An 18,613-nucleotide genomic window follows, 5' to 3' on the forward strand; every position below is an offset into this window, starting at 1 on the left:
ACAAAAAATGTAGTAAACTGCTTACAGCAACTTATACCACACACAGAGCACTGAAGAGCAAAGCGTAATGGCCAGGCATACAAACTAGACAACAGTACAATAACACATAAGTGACAGTAAAACAGTACAATGGTAGGGTAATGCTTTGGACACATAGTAAGTGCAATATATTAATTTACAATATGCACAAAAGTTTCAAAACATTTGAAAAGTTAGAGTACAATAAATTAAATATGTGAAAAGGAGCAAAGGATCTTGGTGGTTAAGTTAAAGTGGAGAAGAGTTAAACTTAAGTGATGTGGCCTGAGGAGTAACCAGTACATTCTGATTGATTAACTAAATGTGATTTTAGTAGAAACTGGAACTTGGAATAAGAGGATGAGTCTTTGATATCAGGTGAGAGGGAGTCCCACAGTTTTGGCCCAAGAAGTGAGAATGCATGATCAGAAATGTGTGGTTTTGAGTGTGGGATTTGTGTTTACAGTCACACCCCGCTCACCTCCCTTGGTTCGAGTTTCTTAGGTTGTATGTGGGGTATGTCTTGTTAGATTTGAGGCTAAAAGAAGGGAGAGTATATAAAACTATTAAGATCAGGAGCAACAGATGAGCTGGCTGTATCATTTACTTTGATTACATCCATTTCATTTAGTTAAATTTACCTTTTTGCAGATGGAAACATGTTTTAAGCAAGAGCTGAGAACTGGGAATTTTTAAGGTTTGCACATCCCTTAACATTGGCACTGGAACACTGGCATAGGCCAAAACTGGCAAGGTTCCTTGATCATGGAGTCTTGAGAATTCTGAAGTGTGAGAACACATCCAAGTGTCAGTAACTGCAGGTGATTCCTCACCCTGTGAAAATCAGCTATGTTGAGTGCTCACACATTTGTTATATGTTCTTGTCGCTGTAGCTGTTCTTATGTGGATTGTTCTTCCCACTTTGTGTACATCTCTCCCTTTTTCCATAACACCAAATTGTTTTCTTCATTCACAGTCTGGTTCAGATTGCAAATGTCATCCTTTGTAGTGTTCTTTATTCTTTGCCGCCTTCTTCATTCATCATTGGAATTGTTTTCCTGTCTTACCGTTGCATTATGTTTTATGTTTACTGTCAGATACTGAATCATTTATTCAGTCTGTCATCTCCCCTTTGATTCACTTCAGCCTTTTCTTACTGTTAGTATAAATTCTTTGTTGTAGGTTTGACACTTACACCATCAGAAAGTAGATAGAAGAGAGGTCTCCGTAGGTGCCCAGCTGTTCTGATGTCATCAGAAAGCTCTCTGAAAGTGTGCCTTTGGATTTTTGTTTTTCTACATACTTCAGAAAATGTCAGAAATGAAATGATCTGACAGGCTGCCTTGCTATATTAGTTAAGCTGTTACTAATGCTTAAAAGCCTATTGGGATAAAAGTGTAGGCGACACAGGAGTGCAATAAGAAAAAAAATCTCCCTACCAACAGAAATTAGTTTTACACTGGCAAAAAACTTAAAAGTACAGTAAGAAGTGATATAGACCTAGAGGAGACAGTTCCTAGAATTAAAAGTAGTGAGAACATTAATAAATATACTCTAGTCTGCATGGCACAGATTTGTGTGGTGCATGCCCAGGCATAAATCAATGTTAAACTCAGTCATATTTAGTTAATCGAGCAAAATGTACCTGTTATCCCTCAGTTCACAAAACTTTAATCTTATTTAACTCTTCTGCAATTTAACTCAACCACTAAGATCATTTGCACCTTTTCACATATTTAATAATCTAAAAAATTCTGTTAAAAAGAGAGAGAAAAAAAATGAAATTAACAGAGTTGCCTTGCCAAATTTTGTTGTAGCCAAAACTGGACCAAGGCCCCACCCCTCTCACCTTCCCTAACCCCACCTACTTCCACCCCTCTCCCTGCCCATTTTCCACCCATTTCATGACATCATGTTCGGGAGAGGAGGAACGTCCTGTTTTCCATTTACAGTGCTTTTTACTGTTGATGTGCTATGCTTTTCTGTTTAAAAAAAAAAAAAAAAAGCATAGCAATTCTGCCGATTTAACAAACTCTGATAGTCTGCTTCTTTTTTGAAGCAGAATACTGGGGTTTGTACAATATTTTCCAGACTAGCAGACAATGAGATTGATTTCTGGATATTCTGGAAAAAATGGATAGGTGGCAATGCTATTAACAGTTGAAACTAACAGTTGAAACCACAGAAAATACTGGAATCCAGTATCAGTGTGTAGCAGTATGTTATCATAACACCGATGCAAATAATAGGCTTGTACACTGTACCAAAAAGCAGGAGCGGCCCTAGGTCAACTGGTGCCCTAGGCAAAAGGGTTCCACGGTGCCCCCCACCACACTACCCCATCCTGGTCTACCTACACCAAATAAATATTGGAAAAGTGCCCTTGTTAGATCGGCGCCTTAGACGGCCGCCTAGTTGGCCTATGCCAAAAAGCACCACTAAAAAAACAAAGGAATTAAAATAAATAAATGAACTAATGACACTAAACAATATAAAAATAACAAGACATTAAAATAGAACAATGAGTTCTATTTTGATGCACACGTTTTCATCCCTTCCTGACTCATTGAAACACTAAAGAAGGATGGCAAACAACATACATAATCCCTCTTTGCAGGCCATGTAACACAATCAGGAAAACAGTTTATTGGGTGGTAATTTCATTGCTCAGAACTATAACAGTGGTCATCCGCTCACTTCTTGCTTTTATTCCACCTGGCATAGTGGAACATTGTTAAATAAACTCTAGCCTGTTTTGCACAGATTTTGTGATACATACCCAGGCATGAGATCCATGGTAAACTCAAAGTTTCCTCCCTGTTTTTCATCAAAGCTGTTACTGTGCTTTGTTATGCAACACATCTTTGAGATCTGGAGGAAAATCATTCTTTGATTTCTACCATTTCTTTCTGGTGATAGTTTAGTGCATGTTTAAACTGATGTGAATGCATGTTGAGGCTGTTTCACAAAAACAAACTGTTGAAATTCTTCACATTCTTTTTATTTGCATAGCTGTATCAAACAGGAAAATGGGAACTGTACATATGATCATGCATGCATGTGAAGAGGAGACTACACAAGTAATGTAGGGTTTTCTTTTATTTTCAAGTAATTAATTGATTGTCATTTTTTTATCATTTAAAATGTATTGGAGATTATCTTTCTCCAGCACACCACAGTCTGATTTACAAGTACTATAGCACTACTGTGGCCATTTTCTTAGTGCTTTAATGCCTTCCAGGGTGGGTATTATGGAAAAATAATGAAACTTCTAAGAGTGAGGAATCCTATCCCCTGCTACATTAGGCCAGGCAACGTCCCTGACATTTTTTCGTATAATCCCTCCCTTTTGCCCCTTACTGCTCACATATTCCAAAGGAGAATTGATGTACAGCTACACCTGGAATTGTTTAGATACCAGGTAAAAGTATGTGATCCCATTAAAGCTCTTTTATAGTTGTGTGTGGTGTGATATGCACAGTGTTATATTTTTGTATGACTTGTCACTGCTCTGCAGGACACTTTGAGGTGCATTCAAAATAAGTGACAATACAAAGTTACCATCTGTTCTGCTTCTTGTTATTTAAGCAAGTAGATAAACTCTCAAGAATAATGATTATGGACACATTTCTCATTATTAATGTGCTTTAGTGTTTTGCTTTAGTAACATGAAGTTAGAAGTACAATGAAGAGGAAATATCTCATCAAAAAAAACATCTAACCACTGGTTTTACATTTTTGTCATGCGTACTTTCTAGATTCGTTTAAAACCATTTGAGCCCTACACACAAGAGGAACAAGTTGAATATAGTATTGCTGCTGAGCGGCGGCGGATGAGATTAGCACACGCAGAAACAATCAAAGCTCTCCTTCTGAAAAGTGCTGTACAAGAAGGTATGATGACCTTGAAGGTTTGCATCTCTGTTTTCTACTGTGTGAGCATTCAACCTAACTGACCCAGTAGTGTTAAGAATTTTAAACAGAATACATTTATAGTTCTAAGTGTAATACATTTTGATTCTAGTTCTATAAGCTTTTGATTCACTCACAGCATTAAATCTGCTTAACTCTCTTTCTGTAAAGCTCTAGGCTGTCGTACTGAAATTTTAAATATGGTGCGTTTTGTGTCTATTGTGTAGTAGAAATTGAAAATATCTTTACTTAGGGCTGTCTTCACTAAGCCATTTAATTAGGACTTTACTTTTAATTTGTTTAACCATCATGTACCATACCTCCAACAGTGTTTTCATTACTTTGCAAAAGTTTGAGGGACTAACTTTATTTTGATGTAATGCAGCTTGGCTGTTTCAGGAAAGTGAAACAGAAAAGTTGGAAAGGGAATCCCAGAGATCCAGTTGCTTGCTAAGGAGAGGTTTCAGATATTTATTGATTAAGACTTCTATCTCTATTATTGTTTATTATCTGAGCATTATTGTAAAGATCTTGGGATTTTTATAAATTAGAGCTTAACCTTCAACCTACATGCTTAGTGCATCTGTAGAAAAGCTTTTGGGGTCTTGAATTTGTTGTCATTTTTTTCTAGCCCTTTTTCCTGCTGACCATTGAGCCTTTGCTTCTGCTCATTTTGTTTCTCATCACCAGGATGATTGCAATCCATTATGCTTTTTTCCTGTTTAAGGCAATAACCTCATCTCTTGGGTGGGGAATATATTACCTGCTTCATCACAGGGTTCACTAAGACTTCTCATGTATGTGTGTGCTTCTGTGGACCTGCCAAAGAAGGCTACTATGTTCACAGCTTTGTGAGATAATTCCTGTCTGCTCAAGTATTCACCACTCATCCTCTGAGGAATAATGGCATGGTATGGCCCAGTATTGACCGATCCCCTGACCATATTGTCCACTGCAGTTGAGACCAAGACGACTAATCAAATTTAGGTTACCTGCTCATAGTTAAGGTTTCATTTCTCTATCAGTACAACAGGCTATCAGGTTTATGGTATAATGCTAAGAACTATCTCCTATACGGCCACAGATGTTCTGCTCCAATGATTATGTTGCTATGATTTTTGTCTTCCGGTTTGTAATCAGTTTTTGACATTAGAAAATTAGAGCAAATTCAGTGAACCTTTACACATAAAATTATGTCTGTCAAGAGATTATAGATATGCATATACTGTGTTCTTTGGACTTGAAAGGGGAGACCTTATAAAAGTATTTGATTGTATTCATAGTAATGTGTGGTCTGCTAATTTAAATGTAATGCTTTTGAGTTATGTTATTAACACATGAAATAATGACTTATTGTGTATTGGCAAGGAATATTCTGAAATATAAACAAACTTTTCATGTAGGAATTCCAAGCTGTGGAACAAGTTACAGCTAGAAGTTTGAGATATTATAACATTCTATGCATTCAAAACTGTTAAGGAAGTTTTGTGGAGTGCTTGCTCACAAACTCCATGAATGGTCCACTATTGGACTGTGAGTTTGCACTGCAGTACTTTAAACATGGAACCACAGTATGGACTGCTGATCAAAAGGGAAAGGGGACAAAATGAAGAAGTAGGAAAGCCTTAGAAGTCACTACATGCACTGTTGTAAAGTATGGCATAAAGAGATACAGTTCTTGATTACCTAGCAGTCTTTGTCCTAGACAGTACAGTGATCTTGCCTAATCAAGCCCTCCTTGTTGACAGAGATTATCTTAGGCATAGTCAAATTGCATGACCTTTAGCTCTGAAAGTGGAGCGTCATTAATGAAAAAGTTAAATACGAAGAGGTCATTTGGGGATCCATTGTTTTGGGACAAGAGTGGACCAGGACTCTGTACACAAAAGTAGCTACCTGGTTCACATGAATTGCATCAAAGAGTTTAATTTGAAAAAAAAAAATGTTACTTGCATAATTAAAATAGTATATTTTAGGGTACACCGGTGTTGACATCATCTGTCAGTATCACAGCTGAGACCATAAAGAAATACACATACAGATGGTCTTACTTCTGTGTTGGTTCTTTCTTTTTCATTTTTCCTTACATTTATTTTGGACCCATTGGTTCTGTGGATGGTTAAGCTGTGTTTGTTCATTTGTACTTATAATATTTGCTTCATCTCATATAATGTATTGGTGCGTTTGTTTCTATGATCTCTTAATTCATGTGATTCCTGTTTCAGTGTTAGACTGCTTTATGAAAATATTCAAACTTTCACTGAGGATATATGACCTCAGTATCGTTTCAAATAAGGGGATACAAAGGGTGAAGCACCTTGCAAGCCTCAGTCAGGACTGCTGAATTTGATTTCTTAGTGGGAGTATCTCAGTTACCAAAACTAAAATTGATAATTGATTGTGTATGTTGTTAGTCAGTCAAATGTTAGAACTACAGTGATTGGGGGTACGTGACAGCCTGTCCTGCAGCAGCGGTCCTCTTATTCAGATGTGTACTGTTAAGGTGAGTGTACTCACACAAGTCATTTATATTCATCTTAAGGATCATTGCCAGAGGATTTCATAATAAGAATGGGAGAGCATCTGTTAATGTAGCATATTGGTGGATTGTCTAAAGAAGTCCTACAGGATATCCAAACAAATCCTTCTCTACGTCTGTAGTGGATATAAAGTTTGTATGGTCTAGAGAATGTATGAAGAATTACCCATGTGTCATCCTCATACATGCTATTGGATAATGCATTTTGAAAAACAAAATGATTAATTTTTACTACTAATGTGGTAGTGAAGCCCTAACATTCCCACTCAAAATCTTATATTTGTTGTAAGATCAGGTAATGCAGTTCGCTAACTACTAAGAAGTTGTCTGTTATTTAACTGGGTGATCTTTATTTAACTGTAGTAAAATAAACCAATTTGATTTTCTCATTGAAATACTGGAATCAATAGTGTACATTAGTGGAGTGTAAAATGCTTTTCCCTTTTTCTCTTTTTAAGAAAAAAGACAGGTACCTGAAAAGACTGGTTTAGAGACCCAGAGATTACATTCTCCATAAAGGAGTGATTTATACTTAACTAAACTAACTCAGCATGGGATGAGCACCACTGCCTTACTCTTTCAAAAGCTAAGTGGTTTCTAGTACAAGGCAAACCAAATCTTCTTGGTTCCTTACTCTTCAAAATGCTCAAAAGTTGACACCCCTCCCCTCTGTCTTGTGTGAAACTGCATTTGATAGTTGCTTTGATGTTTGGTATAGCATTACTCTTGGTTCAAGTTTTGCTTTTGACATTGGGATGTCAGTTCATGCTTTGAAGAATTTAGTCTTCTGGCACTGTGTGATGTAGTGAGATATACCATTAGACGTTTATGTGGAGCACTTTGACTTGATGCTCTTTTGCCCTTTGAACAACTTTCTCAATCTCTCCGATTGATTGTGGATATTGACAATATGACATAATACGAGTAAAGCAGTAATCGGACAGAAATTGTCCGACTTCACTGGATACAAACTGCATACTATTGTCTGTAACCAGTTCTGTTGGTACACTGTACCATGAAAATATAGTCTTGAATCTAGATATTATATAATGACTTGTAGTTGGTAATTAATTATTGCAGTATAATGTGAGTAACAGTAAATAGAAACAAGATAGTTTTTGCCTTCAAACTCAAACAAGTCAACAGCTATGTTTTGCCAAGGACCCTATGGTAATGACATTGGCATCAGAGGTTCACATCTCAAAGAAAATCCAACGAAGCTCCAGACAACGAAAACTCGACTCAGCCAAATTTTATTAAGCGCTTTTCGTCATTCAAAGTAGAGTGACTTCTTCAGATAAAACATACATCACAAGCATTAGCCTTTTATACAAATTCATCCCCTTCACATCTCTCCAGTGGTTTATGCATAATACAGAACTGATCTTCATTGCTCCATTGGCAATGTCTTTGTTAATACGTGCCCCCAGGGTGGTTGTTTTGGCTGTTTCTCTGCATTTGGTGTAACTTTGAGAACCCTCATGTATTTGATGTAGAACATCTTTTCACTGATTTAGGGGTACCATGGTTCTTTGTTTTTTTTAAACATCTTTATTGTATCATCACGTTTTAAACATGAGTATGTACAGATTAATAGAAAATAAACTATAGTAGCATTTCCACTGACATATATATTTTGTTATAATAATTTTCTCTTTATTTTATGACCTCTCCTTTACATCATCATCCCTTTGCACTTTGCTTTATAACCTGCTGAAGTTATGTATTAGGAGTCTAAGCTATGTAGCTCTAAGGTATTCACACAAATCAGGTAATCCTAAACCACCTTGTTCTGTGGTGAGATTCAGCTTTTCCTATTAACTCTTTGTCACTTCCCCAGTTGAGCTCAATTAATAATCATCCACTGTGTCTCTTCTGATTCATAAAAATATGCCTGACTTGTATATAAGATTAAGGGGGCTGTAAACATTTCACTGCTTCTGTCTTAATAGAGCTTCCAGTTTAGTTAGTTTATTATGATCTTTTGTTTAGTTTCTGCTCCCATATTCTTAGCTAGCATAACAGAATCCTTTATAAGCTATACATCTAAAATAATTTGTTCCCATGGGTATTGTGGAACCATTTCATAAGTGGATGCATACTTTACTCTATAGCCTTCATGCTTTAGTTTCATTTATTTTGTAACCCAAAAAGATCTGAAACAGTCTCAGAATGTACAATAGCACCAAAATGCCTTTTTCTAGATTTATCAAGTGCAGAGTAATATCATTTGTGAGTAAAGCTAACTTTTCTTGATTACCATGCCAGTTATATCCATGAATGTGTGCATCCCATAATGTCCTAACTGAAATCACTGTTGCAGTATTCCTGACTTATGGGTTGTCTGCTGCTGACATCCAGCCAGGGTACCAAAGCCTTATCTTTCCTAGGTCTTATGTCCAACTCATTGACTTCAGCTTGTTTAAATTGGGTTATATAGCAGGACGTAGAAGTGTGGATCCTCAGACTATCTCGTTGCCAGCCAAAACACGGGTTGTGCAGCAGTCACACTGTTCATCATTTGGTCATTGATACCTTTGCTTTGATTGTTTGTTCAGACAAGTGTTTCATTGTAGAAACTTCCTTTTTACTTATGCTGTTTTGATGAAAGTTGTTAGATGTCAGCTAGGTGGGGTAAGTGCGATTATGGTAGGGAGATTCAGTACAAGGATTTGCATAACAAGTTTCTTTTTTGCCTAGGCCTGGAACATGATCACAGATCTTGCTCAGTCTGTCAGTTGTTTGTTCCTAAAACCCTTAGGTTGAGGCTTTCCATTCTCAATACCTTTCTAGGCAACTAGCATCTAAAACGCTTAGCCCAGTCCAAGATGGCTGACTGCGCATCCTTGGACATCTTTCTGCCACAGAAGAAAAATTAAATAGGTATTGAATTGATCTGTAGTCCAATGTTTCTGGCACCAATGTACTCACTGAGGTTCCAGAAACCTTAGTACGTTCATCTAATTCTCAGTTGCCCGCTACTGAGACTCCACTGGAGGCCAGTGTGGCTCCTAATGCCTTGCAGACTACTGATATATCTGAGGAACTGCTTCTCATCATTTCCAAGGGATCTCACAGCATCCCTCAGATTTTAATTGGGGAAGATATCCCAGGCTCTGTGGTAGACGTCAGACATGGTTCTGAACCTCCATGTCTCATCCAGACAGTTGTCACACTTAAAATGAAAAAAGAGAAGACTAGGCATGTGGTCTCTCCCTCGACATCTAGGGAAAAGAGTGGATAGACTTCTCACGGGTATTGTTCATATCTGTTATGTGTTTAAAATACCGCTCCTTTGGGTCTCCAAAACCACAGGCTACTCTTCAAAAACCTACCCTGGTTTCCTCTTACTCTGATGACAAGCAGCACTATGACTCTGACCATTATGTGATCTGTTGTTCTCAGCTGCATTATTTAGAAGAAATCTCTTCTGAAAAAGAGGACCCCCTCTCGCAGGATTCCCCTATTGAGGAAGCTTTCTTTGGGGAGAGTGTACAGAACATGATGAAGCACTTTGAATGGCAATCCACACTATTTGATGTTCATAAGAGGTGTTACACCCTCTTGGAGATGAGTACCCTTGCCCGTTCTTCGGTCTCTCCTTTTTTGAGGCTTTCCTGGATGCCTTTCAGTTCACCTCTTCTGCATCTGATTCTCAACCACAAGCTCCTGAAAGACCAGACAGGTTTTATAAGGTTCCTGATGACCTAAAATATTTGTACAAGTTTCCAGTGGTAGACCCCTCGGCAGTATCTCTTGCTTCACATAAGCCCTCTAAGTGTCTGCCCAGTGCTAATGCCCTACGTACGAATAAAGATAGTATGGTTATGGATAGATGAGGAAAGAATATTTACACCTCTGCTTCTCTGCTTACTTTTAGGGCAATTAACTGTCAGACTCAAATGACAAAGTACATGATCTCTGTCTTGTATTCCTTAAACAAACTTATACTGGACCCTCCTACAGCAGAGTCTAAGCATCAAATGCAGACTTGAGTATTGCAGGCCACTCAAATTGCCAAATACAGCATTAAGTGCAATTACGATGCTGTGGACGTTGGTACTACGGCAGTTGCCACTGCATCTGTTATTAGCAGACATTTATCCTCTATCCCTGAGGATTTCAATAATTTTTTAGACTCTCCCTTGGACAAAGATTTACTGTTTGGTCCTCAGGCTGCCAGCCTGTTCAGAACTCTCCAAGACCAAGGTAAAACCATGAAAGGCTACATACAGTTTCTACTCTCCTCATTGCCTAGATACAATATGAACTACCCATCTAAATCTGCCTCTTTCATTAGAAGGGATTCTAGGGCAGTTTGGAAACAAAGAAAAACCCTAGGAAAAGTTACTCTGAAAAATCTCTGCAGCAATGAGACTTCCCTTTGGAAGCAAAAATCACTGACTACCTCTGCAGTACCCCTTCCCCTGCCCTCATTCCCATTTCTCCTGTTTCCCAAAGACTGTCACGTTCCCTGACCAGGTGGGAAACTATGACCCACAGACAAGTGGCACCTCTCCATCATCAGGAATCGCTGTGCCATGTCTTGGGAAAACATTCCCCCTGTGAGAGATGCCTTCACCTCCTCAAAACCAAATATCCCTTCTGGCCCCATTATTCAAGACCCCTTGAATCAGGGCACCATCAGACAAGTCCCAAAGGACTTCATGTTAAATTGGTTTTACTCCAGGATTTTTCTAGTACCAAGGAAAGAAGGGAAGTGGAAGACCCATCCTAGACCTGTCTCTTCAAAATGCTTACTTAAATGTACCATCTTTCAAAATGTTTTCTCTTCATACTCTTCTGCCTTTCATCATGTCACTGGATCTGAAGGACACCTACTTACACATATGCATTTGTCCTCCTTGCAGGAGATTCCTTGGGTTTTTCTCTCTTTCCTCACATTTTCAGTTTGCTGCTCTGCCTTTTGGTCTTTTCACAGCTCCAACAGTTCACAACAACTTGTCTAGCTGCAGTAGTAGCCTTCTGTCTTGCTCAGGGAATCCACATGTTCCCCTACATTGATGATTTACTAATATAGACTTTCGCTATAAAAATTGTTCTTCAGCATCTACACTTCACTCTCCAACTTCTGATAGGTCTGGGTTTCACTGTAAACTACAAAGAATCCCACATGGTCCCTACACAGAATGTGCTTTTTTTGGTTGTAGACTGGACACAGAAAATGCATGCCTTCCTCCTCCAGGAGAAAGTTCACACTCTGTCCATTTTTCTCCAAAATCTCTTCTCCACAGCCCATTGCTTAACAGGGGAGATACTAAGGACTTTGGGAATTCATTCCTCCAGTACAGGGGACTCCCTGTCACCTGATTCACCTGTTTAGGAAGCTTCCTTTGGTGATACTATACAGAACATGATGAAACACTTTAATTGGCAGTTTACTCGGATCCCTGATGTCCAGAAGAGGTATCACTCCCTCTTGGAGTTGGGGACCCCTGCCCCTTCTGCATTCCCTCGTGACCTTGTGGCTTTTCAGGATGGTTTTCAATCCCTGTTCTGTGTCTGACTCTCAACCTCCAGCTCCCGAGAGACCAGACATGTTTTACTCGGTCCCTGATGACCTAAAACATCTATAAGAACCCAGTGGAAGACTCTTCAGCAGTTCCTATCTGTCTCTCTTCTGATAAACTGTCTAAGCTACAATCCAGTGCTAATGCCTACCTATTGACAAAGATAATAGGGCTATGGATAGATTGGGAAAGAAGGTTTATACCTCTGCTACCTTTGATTTTAGTACAGTTAATTACCAGACTGAGATGACTTAAGTATTTGAAGTCTGTTCTGGCCTTCTTGAACAAAGTTATCTTGGATCCTCCCACAGCAGATTCTAAGCAGCAGATGCAGAACTTACTTTTGCAGGCCACTCAGATTGCCAGATACAGCATTAAGTGCAGTTATGATGCTGCAGATGCTTCCTGTAGGGCAGCTGCCAATGGATCTGTTAATCACAGATATGCATGGCTTCACAATCAACCTGTGCCTGAAGATTTCAAGCCAAAACTTCTAGATTCACCATTAGACAAAGATTTGCTGTTTGACTCTCAGGTGGCCAGTCTGTTCAAGACCAAGGCTAAACCATGAAAGACGTAAGGCAGATTTTACTCTCCTCAGCTCCGAGATACTGTAGGAACTACCCAGCCAAGTCAACATTCTTCATTAGAAGGAACCTGAGAGCAGTTCAGAAACAAAGGAAAACCCCTTAGGAAAAGATACTCTGAAAAAACACAAATGCAAACTCCAGCTGGGAGGCTGTCCTTTGGGGACAAAAGTCTGTGACTACCTCCGCACCTCCCCACTTCCTACCCCCAGCCCCACTACCCCTCTTTCCCAAGACTGCTGCTTTCCCTGGCCAAGTGGAAAATATTACCACAGATAAATGAATCCTCCCCATCTTCAGGGATAGCTCTGCCTTGTCTTCATATGTTCTTAGGTTCATAGGTGTTGACTAGACTAATGACCACGAGGGCTTTTTTAAGCCTAACCATACATCCCAAATCTTTGACAAGGTCTCGTACCCTTGGTAAGTGTAAGCAGGAGCTTGGGAGGTGAACCTTTTACAGGTTGCCTTTGTCCATTAGAGATATATATGTGAAACCAGGCTTAAATTGCCTGTCCTCCATCCAACTGTCTAAGTTGCACTTGAATTGAGTTAAGGAGGAACTCTGCTTCACATGGATGGGGAGCCTTATCCGGAGAAGGGTAGTCTCTGGGGTACTTAACCTGTCTCTCCAGCAGGTCCTATTTATATCACTGGCAAGGTTTAAACTTTTAGAATGGGTAATTCTGGTGCTTTTTGTTTTGCAGATATGCGGGAAGTCCATTAAAGTGGGGTTTGACAATGCCTTGTATGCCAGGCATAGATCTCCCCTCAACAGCCTGTAGGAGACAGAATACAGGGATAGGGCCTTGAGGTGGTCTGCATAAGACATGCTACTTACACCCTGTATTCTTTTAGTGTGGAACTTCTGTGGATGTTTCAATTGTTGGATATGCCTGGTTAGGTACATACTAGAAGGGGCATTGTACTCGATGGTAGGTCCAATGAATGCCAAATACAGTGTAACAATGACTTTCTTGAACCTAGATGCCATACCTTGGTTTATAAGTTGCAGAACATAGAATGATTTCCTCACTACTGTAGACACTTGATGGTCAAAGTGTAGATTACTGTCTGTGTGTGTCCTCAAGTCTCTGACTGCTGGGTCAGCTCTTAGGGGTGTGTTGTCAGTATGATAGTTACCAGGGGTGGATGACTTCCCAAAGGATACAATAATGCATTTCTTGGCATTAGTTTTAGTCCATGGCTCAACACCAGTTGTTTGTCTGTGTTAGCCCTTCCTGGAGAACATTTGTGTCAGTGAGGGAGTCAATGACCACTCATAATTTGCAGTCATTTGCAAATTTAATCTGCAAGAGGCCATTGACATTGGCCTTGGCTTCAGAGAAGTAAATGCCAAAAAGGAACGACCGGTCCCAGCACCGATCCCTGAGGGACTTTTGCTTGTCAGTGGCCTCTTTGTAGAAGTGGACTCCCCAATTCTAACTTCCTGGGTCCTGTCTGTGAGCCAACTGGCAATCCACCAGGTGACATAAGGGTCTGTAATTAACCTCTTGAGTTGGTCAACAATGCCAAAGTGGGGTATTGTGTCAAATGCCTTGGTCAGGTCAAGGTGAGCAGTGTGAACCATTTTGCCCTCATCCATTGCTTTGATGACCTTCTCGAAGACATCTACCAAGTTGAGTAGGCATGAACTGCCCTTGATGAAACCAGATTGAGATGGGTCCAGTGTCTGGATAATTTCCATGATGATTCTTTCCATGGCTTTACATGTGAAACTAGTGAGACTTTTAATGGGTCTTTAGTTTCCAGAGTCTGTAGATGGACCACCTTGCGCAGAGGGATGATTGTTGCTGTTCTACAGGAAGACTGTTTGGAGGTTATAGTTAAATAGCAGTTCCAGAGGGCCTGATAGGTCATGTTTCATGCTATTTAGAAGGCATCTTGGGATATTGTCTGGGCCCAGTGATGTAGTTTTCTTGGCCTTAGAGATGGCATTAAGAACCTGTTCCCTAGTGATAGCAGGAAGAGTTATATCTCTGATGGTATTTCCTGAGGGAAGGTTGAGGTGGAGGAGTAATATTGCAGAATTTGTCAGCCAGTAGGTTTGCTGTATCTTCTGGTTCAGTATTGGTGGGTGAATTAACAATGAGCTGTGCACACAATTGTATATTGCTTTTGAGGTTGTGGACATAGCTAAAAAGCCTTGTGGTTGTCCTTGGCGACCAACTTTACCTCATATTTGGCTTTGGTAGACTTTATTTGTCCTCTGAATTGTTTGTTTAGTTTGATGAGAGTGTTTTTATCCTGCTGGGTGCAGCACCTCCTAATTTTGCTATGATTTTGTTCCTTCTGTTACATAGCATATTGAGCATGTGATTCCACCAGGGTATTTTGTTTTTTGAGTTAGTTCTGTACTTCTTCCTGGTGGGTACAGCTGTCTTTATGCAGCTATTAACATGCTTCTATAGGGTTTCTGTTAAAATTTTTTTTGTAGGCAGCAGTGTTCTGAAGGTTTTTGGGGACTTGAAACTTTGTCAGATTATCAATTAATAGTAGAAAGTTAGCCTTAGAGGAGTTCTTGAATATTCCAGGGTTAGCCGGGGTTCCAAGTTTTATTTCAACTTCAGAGACCTTTTTGTGGTCTGACCTTACCACAGAAGACTTTACTCTACGGGTTGAGCAGCACTCTTCCTTATTAGTGAGGACCAAAATCAGTATGGTCGCACCCCTGTTTGGTGTGTTGACAATCTGGTTCAGGGAGTTTGTTTACAAAATCCAAGAATGTCTGTGCCTATACGTTTGATGTATACAATTGCCACTTAATAGTGGGGTAATTAAAGTCACCCATGAATAATGGTACTGGGTTGGATGGTGAGTGTTTCCAGTAAGTTTAAATACATGGTATGGGTTTCCTAGGTCATACAGGGGGACCTGTAGCTTGCAAGGAAGTGGTATGGGATTTTGCCTCTGGTGATTTGAACATAGAGGAGCTCAAGTGCATTGTCCTGTTTACCCAGTCTTGAGGTATATTTATTTTTAATGTAAATCATGACCTCCACTTGTAGTCCATGTCTGTGTAGTAGCTGGTCTAAATGTGTGGAAAGCATTATAACTTTACACTGTTGGTGTGCTCTCCGTTGATTTAAACCATGCCTCAGTGACTGCACAGACGTCAGCATTCTTTAGGGTGAAGAGATATTCTAGGAAATGGATGTTTTTGTTTAGACTCCTAGGACTGAGCAGTAACGCCTTTAGATTTTCTTGGTTCTGATTTGCTATGTCAGAAGTAATTTCAGTTTGGCATTGCCTAAAAATGGCACTGTGAGGGAGGACAGTATTTTAACTCTGTTTGAAAGCCTAGAGGGGAGAGGTGCAGACCATTCTTGGCAAAGCAGCATGGTCTGCTGACCTTCTTCTTTCATGTTGACAAATATTGCACCCCTTTAGAATGACAACAGAAACTAAGCCAATTATTATTCAGTCATCTTTTGTTCATATTGTGCATCATTCTTGGAGAAGGTAAAATGCTGCTCAGTGCTAGGCTCATACCAGCCTGGGACATGCATTCCGAGAGCTCCATGATGGCTGTCTTCATATAGTGTAGGTTGGTATCTTTCAGGTTATTTACATCTACATGGACTGACTGTCCTACTGGTATCTGTGGTCCAATGACCTGGATACATGTGTAATGTGGTGGATCCTGGCCCCTGATAACTAACTGGCATTGACTTTCTGTTTAGTTAGCCTGGTGAGAGGGGTATCAGTGTGTCTCACAATGGAGACTAAAATTACCAGAATGTTGGATTGTGTGGTGGCTTGCTTTATGGGCGTAGAAATAGATGCTCCATGAGATGTGGCTGTGCGTGTTGATGCGAGTGTTGTTTTGAAAGAGTGCATTCAGGGCTGCTGAGGGTATTTGTTATATTTACTTTGTCTAGGAGATCTTTGGGGTTTAAGAAGGTTACATTTAAGTGCCTCAACATATATCTATGTGTCTGCTTTGAATTGTGTGTGATGGATGCAGCGTGTGTACAACTGACAGCCTTATTGACATTAGGACTGCTTTTATGTGAGAGCTTTGCCTCCAGTGACATCATGTAAATAGATTTCTCACATACCATATCAGTTTTTTGAGAATTAACTGGTTACCAGTAAACATAAGGCAATTTCTACCCTTTTTTACATTAGACAGTTGGCATGAGAATATAAAGTAATGTCAGCAGTATATGGTTTGCAACTCTGGGGGCAGTGCTTGTCACTGCAACCTAGATGTGCTGTGTGTAACTGTATATTGGTGAAATTTCAGTGGTGCTTGTACAGAAAAATGTTAACTTAGAGTGTATGTGTCTATATGGGGCACTTCCAAACACTTGAGGAGAAATCAATAGGTTCATAGTTTCATAGGTAGGTACTAGGCTATTGGCCCTAGGGCCTATACAAGCCTAGCCAAAAATGTACCTTGGCTTTCGCCACCCAAGAAAATTATATTCCTGTGCCCCTGTCAAGCAGAACCACAGAAGTGATCCCCGGGGTGAATTTCCTATTACCCATCCAATCATCAAGGTTTTTCTTGAAGAGTGCTAATGAGGAGTTCTGTTTGACATAGATAGGTAGTCTGTTGCAGAGTATGAGAAGTCTCTGGGACAGGAATCTATCCCTCCAACATGTTCTGTTTATTGTGGTGACAAGATTTAGGTCCCTAGAGTGTGTAGCTCAGAGGGATTGGGATTTCTTTAAGTGGAGCATGTCCAACAGCTCTGGGTTTGACATAGCTTTGTATGTTAGGCAGAGATCACCTCTGAGCAGGCGATATGCAACGGAGTAAAGCTGGAGTTTTTTGAGACGGTCTGCGTAAGGCATCTGTTTGAGGCCAGTAATCCTCTTTGTGAGGTATTTTTGCAGCCTTTCCAGTTGTTGTAGATGTCTTGTGAGGTACATACCAAAAGGGGCGTTGTACTCTATAATGGGTCTAATGAGTGATGAGTAGAGGGGAACAATGACCTCTTTTTTTCTGGATGAGAAACCTTTTGTGATGAGGTGTGCCACGTAGAAGGATTTCCTGACCACTTTGGCGATGTGATTATCAAAGGAGAGACTACTGTCCACCTGTGTCCCAAGGTCTCTTATCACACTTTCAGTGTTAAGTAGACTACCGCCTGTGTGGTAGTTCATGGGTACAGAATTTTTACCAAAGGAGATGACAATGCACTTTTTGGCATTGAGCTTGAGACCATGTCTTTGACACCAGGCATCTGTCTCAGTGAGGCCCTTTTGCAGGATGTCCACATCGTTAGGAGTTACAATTATGGCTCTTAGTTTGCAGTCACCTGCAAACTTAGTTAGCCAAAGACCTTCTGTGTTAGCCTGTACTTCAGAGAAGTAGATACCAAACAGGAGAGGACCCAGGACTGAACCCTGTGGTACTCCACTTGTCACTGGTCTGAAGTCTGATTTGGAGTCTGCTACTTTCACAGTGTGGGTTCTTTCAGTAAGCCAGTTGGCAACCCATCTTGTGACATAGTGATTTATACCTAGTTTAGTGAGTTTATCTATAATTCCAGAGTGGGGGATGGTGTTGAACGCCTTGGCGAGATCTAGATAGGCTGTGTGAACCACCTTACCCTCATCTATGGCTTTGGTGACTACTTCAAAGAAGTCTATCAGGTTTAGGAGACATGATCTGCCTTTTACAAACCCAAACTGTGTGGGGTCCAGGGTTTGGAGATCTCCAATGTCTTTGTTTATGAGTTCCATGATGATACGTTCCATGGCCTTGCAGATGACTCATCAGGCTAATGGGGCAGTAGTTCCCGGGGTCTGTTGTGGACCTCCCTTTGTGGAGTGGGATAACTGTTGCGGTGCGCCGCTAATAAGTAGATCCTGATAATTTATGGATGAAGTATTTAGGCAGATATTCTGAAGTTAGCTTAGACACCAAAAAATCGAACAGTATTTACTGGGAAAAAAAGAATTAGCTTGTCAAGAATGAGGAAGAGAGTGGAGTCGCCTGAATGGCTACTGCCTGGCTGCTACTAGTGCTGGTGTCACCACAGCTTCATGCT

General features: G+C 40.1%; 1 protein-coding gene across 5 annotated transcripts in view; it reads left to right on the forward strand.

Moving 5' to 3' along the window:
- ACOT11 (acyl-CoA thioesterase 11) overlaps window positions 1–18,613 on the forward strand; it is a 506,836-nt gene that overhangs the window by 249,527 nt on the left and 238,696 nt on the right. For all 5 annotated transcript variants that reach the window (XM_044085489.1, XM_044085490.1, XM_044085491.1 and 2 more), the window contains one exon: window positions 3,777–3,912. In XM_044085489.1, the coding sequence (XP_043941424.1) occupies window positions 3,777–3,912 (136 nt within the window). The remainder of the gene's footprint in view (window positions 1–3,776; window positions 3,913–18,613) is intronic.

Source organism: Protopterus annectens, chromosome 10.part0 (genome assembly GCF_019279795.1).
Source record: "Protopterus annectens isolate FY-2018-M chromosome 10.part0, PAN1.0, whole genome shotgun sequence".
Taxonomy (NCBI): Eukaryota; Metazoa; Chordata; order Ceratodontiformes; family Protopteridae; genus Protopterus; species Protopterus annectens.